This window comes from Malus domestica, chromosome 07, assembly GCF_042453785.1.
Source record: "Malus domestica chromosome 07, GDT2T_hap1".
Classification (NCBI taxonomy): domain Eukaryota; kingdom Viridiplantae; phylum Streptophyta; class Magnoliopsida; order Rosales; family Rosaceae; genus Malus; species Malus domestica.
The window spans coordinates 596,335-610,336 of NC_091667.1; the positions used below are offsets into that span (position 1 = coordinate 596,335).

The 14,002-nt window shown below is 35.4% G+C and overlaps 1 protein-coding gene and 1 long non-coding RNA gene across 2 annotated transcripts; both read right to left on the reverse strand.

Annotated features, from left to right (window-relative positions):
* Nucleotides 1-4: 4 nt before the first annotated feature.
* On the reverse strand, nucleotides 5-8,318 carry LOC103438366 (linoleate 13S-lipoxygenase 2-1, chloroplastic-like). The gene is made up of 9 exons (NM_001293856.1): nucleotides 7,931-8,318; nucleotides 4,401-4,669; nucleotides 3,159-3,396; nucleotides 2,341-2,676; nucleotides 2,121-2,206; nucleotides 1,805-1,915; nucleotides 1,418-1,719; nucleotides 919-1,185; nucleotides 5-764 (listed from the first exon to the last, which is right to left on the reverse strand). Exons 1-9 carry the CDS (start codon nucleotides 8,316-8,318, stop codon nucleotides 5-7), a joined length of 2,757 nt encoding a protein of 918 aa, NP_001280785.1.
* Nucleotides 8,319-9,284: 966 nt separating this feature from the next.
* LOC139197634 (uncharacterized) lies at nucleotides 9,285-10,330 on the reverse strand. Its single transcript, XR_011583207.1, has 2 exons — nucleotides 9,605-10,330; nucleotides 9,285-9,503 (listed from the first exon to the last, which is right to left on the reverse strand). It is a non-coding gene; the product is annotated as an uncharacterized lncRNA (long non-coding RNA).
* Nucleotides 10,331-14,002: the final 3,672 nt, after the last annotated feature.

A 14,002-nucleotide genomic window follows, 5' to 3' on the forward strand; every position in this document is an offset into this window, starting at 1 on the left:
AAATTTAGATGGAGATGCTGTTTGGAACTCCCATTCCTGTGACACCGTGGGTTGAGAATGGCTTCAAAAGCTCATATGGAACAACGCCTGCTCCAACTCTGTTTTTCAGTTTCATATTGGTATTTCTCTCATCAATAATTCCTTCTAGCCTCTTCAAATTGCCACTGAATCTCTCATATGCGGCCTTTATAACAGGATTTTCAGCCCAAGCTGGCTCTAGACTATCACCAATATACTCCTCATCGGGTGAATGATTCGATAGTACATCTATCACGGCCATCACTGTTGTTGCTTGAATCTGTGAGGGGAAGCACATCAGCAGAGCCATTTCTGGTTTCTTCATGAAGTTCTGGAAAAACTCGTCAGATGGATCTTCAGTTGGCATGTTGGTTCGAGCAATTGTAGGGTGGTTAGGGAAATATCCGGCAAACGTGTACTGACCAAAGTTCACTGCTGCATGATGACCAGCGGTTACCCAAATGATAGTAGTCAAAGCGTGAATCAGGCTTTCCGTGGTTTTCAGAACAGGCCACCATGGCTCATCTTTCTTGTCTGCATGACCTTTGGTTCTAACATCTGTCCACCAACCTTGAAGCTCCGTATCAGACTCAATAAGATTTGGGTCTGGATAGTAATGGTTCACATAATCACTCACCCACTCCTTAATGGCATCCCACAGCATGAGACCATCATTTGCAAATGGGTAGTCTTCAATTGTTAGCTTCAAGCCATGCTCAGCTGTAGGATCCTCAACTGCCATTCCCCTGAAATCCAATCAACCAAAATGAACAAGCAGTTCAAATTCCGTGGGGTTTTCAGTGAAGTTTTCTTTTTAAAATTCGAAAATCTTCTTTGTACAAAGTTTCCTGCATCAAATAGTTTGGATTAGTCTTATGCTAGTTTTATCAAGGAAAATACCTTCTGATGAGATCTGCTGGCAAAGCTTCCATGTCAAAGCGCCAAAGCTGGTCATAAGCAACAGAACTGATCTCCATGGAGTACTTTCCAGGTGAAAAGCATTTCTCAATGATTCCACCTGCATTAATGAGGCTTTCTCGAGCCAGAGCATTGATTTCCATTGTATACCGGAAATGAGGGTGCAGAAGTCTGTAGATGGGATGCATTGCGCTTAATTGTCGATAAGCTGCAATTATGTATGGCTCTGTACAGCAATGAGTTCTCAGCCTGTGAAAATATAAAAGTACAAACAAGTTATTATCCATGACTTAGTCTCATAGTTCTCAATTGCCACAGCTACAATAACCGAAGTTGCACACTTGAGCAGGAGGCATGATGTGAAGTTCCACATTCTTGGTTTCCTAATTGCCACAGCTTAAATGCCATTTACACGACTAATTTGGTAGCTCAATGCCAATATAAAAAGGGATTTGAGCCATCTTGGGAATGAGTTTCTTACCAGTGCACGACAAGCTGATGATAGCCAGAGTCATGGGCAAGAACGTGGGCCTTAGCAAGCCTCCACAGCCAGCAACCGGTGGCATCCCAGGTTGGAGTAAAAACTTGCTTCCATTGTGGCTTATCACCAACAGGCGGTCGCGTGAGTTCAATGGCAACAGGCCTCAGTGTCCCATCTTCAGTGAGGAAGAATAGTGTACGAGAACCATACAGTGTGGTACCTTTAATCTCTCTTACTTTGTTCACGTAAGGCATGAGCAGGTCATGGTAATCCAAAATAAACATCTTTTTCCTTTCCAAGGCCTACATTTCATGTTCAAGCAATTTTCTTTTACTTAAAGCATAACCCGGTTGCAAGTCGAAGAGATTGGGGGTGTGTTTATTATACCTCATTGACAGTCATACAACCTTTGATCTCCTTCTCAATCAGCTCTGTTGTGATCAATGATTCAGGGGGGCCATAAATCTCGGGGTCAAGTTTACTTTTCAATGGCCATTCCTGCATCAGGAAATTACAGAATTTACTGCCACGAGGAAAAAATAGAGTTTAACCAGCTAAAACAAGATACGCTTCTAACTCTTTAATTACTTGATCACCAAGGAAGATGGCCACCTCGGGTGATAAATGGAATATACAAATTTGAATTTCTTGATTGAAGTGAAGGAGTTCTACTTGTATCAGCAAAATAATAAAGAAAGCATACCGTCACTAGCTCGATACTATATGGATTAAGACCAGCTAGAGTTTGCCTGGAAAATTCTTCGTCTCTAAACCAAGCAAATTTATCACCTGCAATAGAAGACAAGTGATATACAGGGTGAAGCCAACAATTTCGTGGTCTGTTTTCCTCAAGAGGGAATCATCATTCAGAAATTTTTGCTTGATCGCGATCTATACACAGGGAGAGAGGGAGGGAGGCGTACGGTCAACTATTTCAGGCGTCTCAAAGAGCAGAAGATCGTCTCCCCCCTCTGTAATAGTCTTGACTAGCCTTGGGAGGATTGTCTGGAAAAACCCACCAGTCTTTGCCTCACCAGTCTTAGCCTTAGGTAACTTGACTCCTTCGTTAAACAGTGAATCTATGGCTGTGAAGTATGGAAATCCTAGGTCTGGATCAAGAAGTGCTGTCTCGAGCGAAGGGACCAATGCATGTAGCACAGATCTCAGGGCCTTTGTCGAAAATGTCAGCAGTTTCACCTCTGAAAACGCTTCATCTCTTGGTACATACACACTGCTGCTTCTTTGTTCCGATAAAGGATCTGCAATATTGGTAGAAAATATATGATACAATAATCACATTGCTCTCATAGTTTCTCAGTCATATAATTTCCCACATCCGAAATTAGCATATAATAAAAGAAAATGGTTCATAGCTTGAATCATTGTCCTTAACATTAAGTTCTTGAAGCAGATGAGTTTCCATTTCAAAGGGCATAAACACAAATTTATTTTTGTAGATGTCTGTTAGGAGACACGAACCAAAACAAACTTTTAGTTTTGAGTGTCTAGGACACTGTTTTATTTTCATATATATGGGAGCTAATTGGCAGCTAAGGGTTTCTACCCCTCTTTTTCCTATATCTCTCGTGACGTGACTTCATATTCCAAGTGAGATAGAAAGAAGAGGTTGAATTGGAACCCGGGATAGATAAGTTTTCTTTACCAACTATGGACCTATTGAGTAGAAAATGGCATGGCGTTTACCTTATACAACCATTTGAGGGATTAGTAAGTAATTTACCCTTTTCAGAGCGTGGTCTTCCAGTTCTGCAGCGCCTGGGGTACGGGTGATCTTTGCCGCCAAGGACAGGCCTAGCCAGATCATCACTGCTGTCCGGATCGCCAATGTCGTTATAAGTATCATAATCGTAGATCCTATCAGATGTTTTTCTTTGGCCCCCCCCATCTCCTCGCATAGTCTGTAGCTCAGATTCTCTTAGCTTCTTCAACCCACTTGGCGTCTCTGATGTTATGTACGACTGCTTCGAATCATTACGTTTCCACACAAATTAACACAACAATTAATTTTGTGGCTGACTATGTCAGCCAAAACCAGTTAAAACACAAGGTAATCTCAAGGTTCTAAAAGACGCTAGAAGCTAGTCAAGCGGCGTGCTGGGTCTAGTGCCTAGGCAACTAGGCGGATTTTAGGTGCGGGCCTAGGCAGACTAGGTAGATTTAAGTAAATATATTATATATTATGTATAAATAAGTGTCTATTTATACTTTGCAATGGCATACATTAATTGCAAAAAAGAAAAAAAAAAGCATATAAATTATAAAGTGTTAGAATATATTGAAAATATGGGGAGACATACATATGCTGAGTGTTCATCTAAGTATTTAACAAGTCTCTTACATTTTATTGACAAAATAGAATGCAAAAAGAAACTTATTCATTTTATGTCTAAGTGAGAGTCACAATCTAAGCGGGTGCCTAGACAGGTTTAGGCGGCCGCCTAGATGGGCTAGGTGTACTTTCTCATTTTTCAAATGCCTGGGGACTAATCAGGATGGTGGCCAGCTGCCTAGCGTCTAGAAGGGCCCCAGGCGGAGATTTTTAAAACATTGGGTAATCTTAAGAAAGAAGATAAGAAAACGATCACTTTTTCCTTCTTGAACAAAGCATTATTGATTAAAAAAACTTCAACAATACATCAACGACGTGTACAAGACATAAATCTCAACTGCACTGCAAAATTGCAATAGTATAGCCTTCTAAAAGGCTAAACTAAAGTGTAGGGGAGTGCCAAAATTTATTGTTGGTTATAATCTACATCATCATCCAAGTCTTAAAAGCTTCCACATCACTATTAATCAAGACCATTAGATGTTATAAGATCTAATCGCTAAAAAAGAGTGTAAAAGTATTTATCAAAATATTTGTCTCTTGATCCTAATCCCATGTATATATGTGTGTGTGTGTGTTTGTATGATAATAATGAGAAAGCAAGGAAAAATATAAGGATCTAAAATAGAGGACCTTGTTGGTGAAAAAAATTCTCTTCTGAGAGTTGTCAAACTTGGAATGAACCCAAGAAATGCAGGGAATATTAACAGTGCCGTTCGGGAAGCCATCGAGGTCGATGTTCTTGATGAAGATCTCCTTGTGGTGTTCATTCTCTACCTGAACAGCTCCAACGGCTCCAAACCCTGCTGGGATGGTGAAAGTAGCCTCATACACCACCTCGTTGTCCTTGTGGCTCGCATTGTGCGCATAGCCCTTCACTGTTTCCTTCTCCAACCCCGTCTCTACAAAGCCCAATTCAAAAATATGTAGTGAATAAATTCGATCCGTATTTGTAAAATTTAAAGTGCTGATTGTTCATACAATTGTATAATCATATGCTCTGTGAAGAAATTAAGTTGAGGTTCCACCGGAAAGTTGAGGTCCCATTAATGTGATAACAATCCACCATAAAACCCATTAAAGTGAAGAAAGTTGAGATTCCGTCATGTAAGGTCTCTCATTTCATCAACGTGGGATTCATGTTTGCAAAAAACAATATTGTTGGAAAGAGAAATAGTGAGCAAGTGGTGAAAGGTTCGGATGGATATGACATTCCTCTTCAAACCATTGCGTCTCAGATTCAAACATTTCCCCTTCTTATGGTGTAGATCTAGATCTTGTTGTTTGTCCACAAAACTTTCTAAGGTTTTGGAAAATACACTTAACACCTCCTAAGGTAAGCCCCAAAACTCTTAATTTTCCATCCAAAAATGATGATACCATCATAAATTTTCTTCAAATGACAAATATAACCTCAAAGATTAAATTTCACATTCATCCCTAAGATTTGTGTTACACAAACATTCCGTAAGGCTTCAAATTGTTTTCACAAAATCACTTCCGTTAATTTTCCATCAAAAGACAAATTTAACCTGAAAGATTAATTAATTTTTTTAGTACAACCTGAAACATTAAATTAGATATACATCCCCGAGATCTATTTTGTATCTTCACATAACCTCTTCGTAGGAAATAAAAAAGAATCATGATAAAATATAGGGAAATTTTATTTGAATCTATGTAACCTCTTTCTACATCCAACTTACTCTCTTCATCCATATTGTTTTTTTATTAATCTCTCTTTAAACCCAAATTTATTACCAAAATTACCCTCTCAAACCCAATTCAAAATGTTAAGTTATCTCTACACCTATTACCTTTATAAAATAACATCTGTAATTGATTTAAAAAAAAAAAAAGAGGCATCGTTGCCCCACCCCCCTCTCCCACTAGCATTTCCATGGCTACTTTTTTTTTTCCTGCTACCAAACCCAAGCATTTGCCTTTTTTATTTCTACTGATGTGCATAAGGAACAAATCAAACAATTCATCCCCTTATATTTATCAACAAGCAAGGAAGTTTATAATATAAGAATATTGGTAAGAAGTTTTTCCTTAGAATTTACCAATTGCAGAAAGTTTAATAAACCATTCGGGATTGATGAAAAAATTTGAAACCCAAATACTCATCTTCTAAACTTTAAAAAAATTGAAATCAAACGAACAAAATATTCATAAATTGAGTCATACCTTAGTTGGAGGATTCAAAACTTCAAAATCACAATACATCAATTAAAAAAGTTTGTTTTGCTCTACAAGACCTATTAGGATTTTAGCTAAAATGAACGTAGGATAAACAATAAGTGATGGTAGGGTTTAATGAGTTTATTGATAAATTTGAGTTTTATTATTAATTTCATTTTGTACTTAATAGTAATTATGCAATAGGGTAAAATAGACAATTAACAATTTAAATTTAAGTTGGGTGTAGAAAAAGGTTACATGGATTCAAATAAAATTTCCCTAAAATGTACCATTTTTAGTGTAAAAATTACTCATTTTTTTTAATTTATATGTACCCATATTTTATGATAAAATGTAACTATATTTAAATTTAAAACGTACCTATATTTAAAAATAAATATAAAACATTTTATTTTGAAAAAATAAAAAATTTGATCATATTTCTTACAATTCAATTTGAAGAAAAAAGAATAAAAAAAATCCCTAATCTTTGCATGATTTTGGGAAGGATTTAACAATAGGTGTTGTTAATAAATTTCTTAATTAATACCGAAATAACATTTTTATCCTTCAATCAAAGTATTCAAATTAATAAAATATTTAAATTAATAAAGTTCAAATTTAAGAGTTTAATCAATCAAGAGCCGGAACCAAAAAAAAATTCATTAAAAAAAAGAAAAGAAAAAAAGAAACCAACAAAGGAGTTGGTAAAATGAGCAGCCCTAATAAAAATAGTTATTTGTGTTTGTATTACTAATATATAGTCTCCTTCCAGGGATCCCACATATTTGAGAGATTCTTTGTGGATTCATTCCACATCGTATTACAACAATCAAACAGTCAATCTTTTAGGTATTTTCTCGAAAATTTTCTCTATTAAAAATCATCTCAATATGAAACCATTTGACCATTAGACTAAATGGTCAAATGAGTGTTTATTTTTTTAAACCGTACACGTCTATGATCTTCACTACAAGTGGAAATCTTATAATGATTTTGGATTTGTCTAAATTTATGCAAGGATGATCTATAATGATGAACTGAAATATAGATGATTTGAATCATTGAAAAAAGTTATGGAATGAGCACCACAAAATCTCCCTCTTCCTCAAATAAGTTTATTTGAGGCATCCTTCAACGGAAAGGGGGCTATATAAATATGGAAAGTAATTTTCACACATTATTTTTTGCTTCTTACACATCCTTATTATTTAATTATGGTAGTAGATTCCATTTGATTTATTCAATTCAATTGTCATAACTAAGGAAAAATGTGTTGGAAGCTAAAAATGATATGTTAAAATCACTTCTACAGACCTCGAAACCAATCCGATTATCCAAGTACAGAAAGAGTCCGAATACAGATTTGAAAGGGGATTTCTGTCCATTGAATCAGGTGTCTGATTAGAGTTGATTTCCAATGGGTTTCTTTATAAAGAAAAAAGAAAGACTGTTTTGGATAAGCTTGGGGCTAATCGTTTGTTATTTTCGTGAAAAAAAAAACTCGAACGAATAATGAACAACAAATATAATAGCAAGTGATCTTTTACCACAATGGTGGAAATATGTTGTGTCTTTGCATGACGGTGTGAGTTCGAATTCCGTCAGTGGCTAATTTAACATTTAACTTACTAACGCTTTGTGGAAATATGTTGTGTCTTTGCATGACGGTATGAGTTCGAATTCCGTCAGTGGCTAATTTAACATTTAACTTACTAACGCTTATCATTGCTCTAATATATATATATAATAGAAAAAACTCACTTGTATTAAACAAAAAAAAAAAAAAAAAAAAAGCTCTCAACTCTAAAAATATTTGTGGAAATAAAAAGTTTACGGTCAAACTGGCTGAGGCTGTAAGACAATCTGTGTGTGTTTATTCTACTGAGAAAAGTTATATATATATATATATATATATATATATATATATATATATATATATATATATATTCTGTATGCTTAGAGTACTGCTTGCTTACTGGGGTCAAGCTCGGCGCTAACAAGCTCCAAAAGCAAGGTTTTTCCGAGCAAGTCGGTAATGTCATCGAGGGGGCGAGTCAAGCTTATGCCGGAGAGGAACCCTTCAACTGTTGACATCACCGTCACCAAAGCCTTTACTGTAAACGCCTGATTCTCCGCTGAATTAACCGTGGACACTGATGTAGGTGATGATTTGAGCTCACCAGAAGCGGCACGGATCACCGAGGAGGAGTTTTTCTTGTTACGATTTTGATGGACATGGTGGCGCGGAACGATGCTGATCAGGGAGGGGTTACCATGCTTAATCAGATGATTAGGGTTAATGGACGATTTTGGAAAGAGAGAGAAGGATGGAGCGTAAATGGGTTTATGCAGCTGAGACGTCATCGTCGTCTCACTTAAGAGTTGGATAATATGCTTTCTAATCTGGTAGAATTTTTTTTGAAAGATTCTAATTTGCTAAAATAGCTTTGCGAGTTCATGCATTTATAGGGAGATAAATGAGAGAGAGGGTGAGGACTTCAATTCTTCTCCATCCAAAATGGGATAATGCTTGAGTTCTTCATGGGAACCTACTTTGTTGGGTTAATTACACTAATACCCTTTGAGGTTTATTATTATTTCATAAAACCTCCTCTGGTTTGCAACATTACACTAACACCCGTTCACCTTTTAATTTACTTTCACATCTACCCCTCAAGGAACCCTCAAGGACGAAGTTACCCTTGTAGTTAATCATTTAAAAATAAAAATTAATAGATATATAAAACAAATTCAAAAAAGTTTCAATTAAACATTGAAAAAATAAAAAGAAACCCTAGATGATGCATATCTTATATCATTGAATCGCTTCCTCCCTGCCAATTTATTAGGCAGCACGCAAAATGCATATATATCACATATCATCATGCATTAAAGCTTTGAAAACAAGGGATGTAGTGAACATCCTAAGCTACAGAAATATTTTTCTCTGATCTGCAAGGTTTTTTATTTATTTATTAAAGGAGTCAATTAGTAACATGCATAGCCATTGCTTCTTTTGCTAAGGCTTTTTTGGTGATCATATCGAAGAAGCTTATCTAGAAAATCAATAGCTTCTGGAGAAATAAGATTCACTTTGAAAAATCTTATAAGAGGATTTCTTTTGTTTTTTTTTTTTCTTTCTAGTGTTTAAATGTATATATTTTTTTAATTTGATTTATTTATCTATTAATTTTTACTTGGCTAGATAGCCAAAATGGTTCTTGAGATTTGCATAACTCATCACTTTGGTTCCTAACATTTCAAATCGATAAAAGTGATCCTTGAGATTGTCCATCATCCATCATTTTGGTCATTCGGTTAAAAACTCTATTAAGTGTCCAGAACTCTTGGCCGGAAGTTTGGGCTATTTTCAAAGCTTCGTAACTCAATCGTTTCTTAACCAAATTCGACCCATAATATATCAAAATGAAGATAGGAAAGTGTAGAATAAGATTATACCTATTTGGAAGCCCAATGGCTGCCAGAGATAGCCGGAAAATAGCCTCAAATCTGACTGGTCTGAGGGAAAACTGGAAAACTCGCCGGAAACTGGGTAAACTTAACACGTTCATAACTTCTTCAATACTCAACGAAATCATGTGATTCAAAAACGAAAATCATACTTCTCGATGAGATGAAGAGAATGGTACCTTTTTCTGCAAGTTTTACTATTTCTTCCCAAAACCATCAAATCAATTTAACTCAACTTTGTGCTTCTCCATCGAAGTTCTTGCTATCACTCTGATGTGCTGAACAAAACCCAGTTTGTCGAATCTTTGAACTCCCTCCACCAATTGATCAAGACACCATTTTTCCACAATCCACACCCATAAATTGAGCTAATTAGAACAACCCACTTCCCAGTTCTTCCCTTTTTTTCTTTTTTCTGCTAACAATATACTGCAATCATTCTGCTGAACATAACCCAATTTGTCAAATCTTTGATCTTACCCCACCAATTGATCAAGCCACCATTTTTTCCACAACCCACTTCACAATTCTTCAACTTTTTCCTTTTTTCTGAACTAATTTTCTTGACAATGAAGCTTCAATGGAATCCAATACCAATACCAATACTTTTACACCTTTTTCTCCTTCAAATTACCCTTTCCACAACTTTCTCTCCAAGCCCTGTGAACTATACGGACACAACTCGCCTATGCACCTCCTTTTTGGCCTTTAAGCCGGAACCCAATGAGACTCTGCCAGTGATTCAGAACTTATTTTCAAAAATCAATTGCAGTGTTTCAGGAGTCAAGAGCAGAGGGGATGAACCAGCACTCCAGGATTGTTTGTTCAGCGAGGGGAGTGGCGGCCACCACTCCTCGCCCTCACATGGCTTCACCACTACGTGGTTGCGACTCTGGGGGGCTTAAGGGGTTTATTGCTTTTTGTTTTCTTTGAGATATATCAAAGTTAATTAACACTATTAGATTGGAGTTAGGTGAAGGACAAGTGTCACTAAGTTAAACGGGCTACAGAGAGGCCATAAATAAAATGAGTATATTATTATAGCTAATTTATTGTGAGGATTAGTTCACTCTCCACTCATTTAGTGTAGATAATATCATTTGTTAAAAAAAAATTGGGTCAGAAGATTTGAAGTTGAGAAAGAGAAGTTGAATTTAATTACAGTTGACATTGGCTAGGAGCTCATTGACTTGATTGTTGTCATATTTAATGCCATATGGGTTCACTCAATTTGTTCTTTCGACCTGTTAGGATTAAATATAGTATATAAAGATGTAGCTTTTATTAAATTATTATTATTGAGGGGAGGGAGAGGTCCGAAACTATTAAAAGAATGGAGAAATTAGGATCAAATCGTTCTTTTTACTACTCCATTGATTAAAATCCTATTCATTTTCAATTTTTAATCAAGGTCTTTGGGTATTAATAACATCATTAATTGTTTGAATAATAAAATATTTTTTAAATATATTCCTTTAGTGTGAAAAATTAGTATATTTATATTTATGGCTAAATTTTTTATCATATATTTTTATTTTTAGTTTGTACCTATTTTTAATTTGTACCAACTTTTTTTTTAATTTTAATTTTTACCCATATATTAGTTTCTTTTTGTGCCCATATTTGTGTATACCGTCACGTGACATTGTATATTTAATCAATGATAGAAAAATTACATATGGTATATTTATGTTTTATGTCTAAATTTTGTATCATATATTTATATTTTTAGTTTGTACCCACTTTTAATTTGCAACATTTTTTTTTAAGTTTGTAGTATTTTCTTTTTAGTTTTATTTCGTACCCATGTATTAATTTCTTTTAGCGCCTATATTTTTTAAAAATTCATTTGTACTCATAATTTTTTAATCTTTTATATGTACCCTAATTTATTTATAATGTACCCATTCTTCTTTATTGATGTACCACTTTGTTATATGTGAAATGTACCCATTTTTTTTGTAAAATGTACCCATTTTTTTTTAACACTATGGATACATTCTTTTGCCATTTATTATTTCTTATTTTTACATAGTTTTTATCCATTTATTCAATCAAAATGTTTGAATTTTTTTATTGTAACCGTTTCTAATAGTATTATAATGAGGGATTTTAATATCAAACAATTAATGTCAAAACTATAAAAATATAAATATTAATTGTAATATAATGAGGTGTACAAAGTCAAGGGACTTTGATCAAACTTTGAATACCATTAAGGTTTTAGTCAAAGAATGTTAATGATTAGGGACCGCATCTAAAGTATCCCAAAAATAATTTAGGGGTTTGAGGAGTTTCAAACCCAGGATGCATGCATAGAAACCTAATGCTCTATCCATTAGGATATTGGACCACATGTGTGTGTGAGGATGTGATGAAATATCTCCTATCAGAAATTTTACCAAATCTTTTATGTGCTTATGACTAAGAATTTGAGAACTCCTTATACTGCTAATTTTACCAAATTTTTTATGCGTGTAATCTCAACTTTCTTCGTAGGATTAGAGCTAGTTTGGCCTAAGTGAAAAGCTCAATGACTACACATGCTTTACGTCACCTAATAGTGTTTTTAAGTGTTAAATTTAAAAATTCGTCATGCGTTAAGAGACATGCGGAAGTGTAAAAATAAAATTTCATGTTGGAAGGTTTACCAAACCTCTTCCATGTTCTTACTAGGAATTGGAGTATTCCGCTACAGGGAAGCTCAAGTACTTCCACAGATGCGTGATTATTTGGGGTTTTGATGCATGCGTGTGTGGTTAACATATCTTTGGATGTATCTACGAATTTAGTGTCAGCTTAAACAAGGAAAGCAATTAACACGGGAAGAGAAAGTGATACGCATGATGCATGACTGTTGGGATACAAGTAGCTAGTGGTCCGTTAATTATTTGGCCTTTTCTGTCAAATTCACGGCATTCCATAAACGCATTGGCATACGGGAGAGAAGTAAGGGACGACTTTTCCAATTGGCTTAAAATGATAAAGACCTTCCCTTTAGTCCTTGTTTAGTGGGGCCTCTCCTAACGACCCATTGAAATTTGAAAGCCATCTATCTCTGAGTTTAAGGTCTATACGGTGACGAGGACAATATTAGCATTTGGATAATGCTAGAAAATTAAAAAAAAATTAAATTAAATGATGTGTCATCAATAAGAAACAAACACGTTAATTGATACTTAATTAATAATTCAATCATCTACAACCATATCATTTTATTTGTAAATTTAGTCTTTCTAACATTACTCTTTAAAATTCACTATGGAAGCTCATATAACTATACATATCAATCGAGCATGAGAATATATAGCAAAATGGTAAAAATTCCTATACCAAAATAAATGTCTTAAAGATATTTAGCAGAATTTGCAAATGCGTAGTCTTCAATTGTTAGCTTCAAGCCATGCTCAGCTGTAGCCTTTAGGATCCTCAACTGCCATTCCCCTGAAATCCAATCAACCAAATATGAACAAGAAGTACAAACAAGTTTTTATCCATGACTTAGTCTCATATATAGTTCCGAATTGCCACGAAGTTGCACACTTGAGCAGGAGGGGCATGGTGTGAAGTTCCACATCCGTGGTTTCCTAATTGCCACAGCTCAAATGCCATTTACAGGACTAATTTTGTAGCTCAATGCCAATATAATAAGGGATTTGAGCCATCTTGGATACGAGTTTCTTACCCAATGGTGTTGTTCATATATTAAACTTAAAAACTCGTTACACGTAAAGAGACATGCGGAGATGTAAAAATAAAATTTCACGTTGAAAAGTATACCAAACCTCACGTTGTTATAAGGAATTGAAGTATTCCGCAATAGATGAGACCTCAAGTACTTCCAAAATTCACATTTTACTTGATCTTCAATTTCTACTGAAGAAAATCCTTATACTACATACTACAGGAATTTGAGGAATTTTATATTAAATGGTACAAAATTCTACATCGACAAGCAACAAGAAAAGAAGAAAGAAATTATCTAACACTTCATTTCGATATTGATTGTGAAATTGCATTGCTGTGTCAGAAGAAGGATATCCATACTGATTCAGTATACTTCCTTTATTGATCGAACAACCCAAAATTCAGTTATTTCAACTACATCAAGTGATCTTTCAAATTGGTCAAGACTCTCCAGTTTATGGCCGCTTCTCTATGGTACCAGTTGTTGCTTCATTAATAGGCTCACAATTGATGAAATTGACATTTCACCATAAAACCAATTGGCTATATGAGGAGTAGCCCAATATCATATAAGCACATAGCAAACCTTGTCCCTCACCGATGTGGGACAACTCTCAACACGCCCCCACATATAGGGCGGATTTTCAAGTCTACACGTGGACAACAATTGAGTGATGTGGAGCTCGTGTGGCCGTTGGGCTTCACACGTGGACAACCTTGCTCTGATACCATGATGAAATTGAGGTTCCACCATAAAACCAATTAGCAATATGAGGAGTAGCCCAAGATCATGTAAGCACATAGTAAGCATTGTCCCTCACCGATGTGGGACAACTCTCGACGACAATGAGACCTCAAGTACTTCCAAAGATGCGCAAATAATGGGGTTT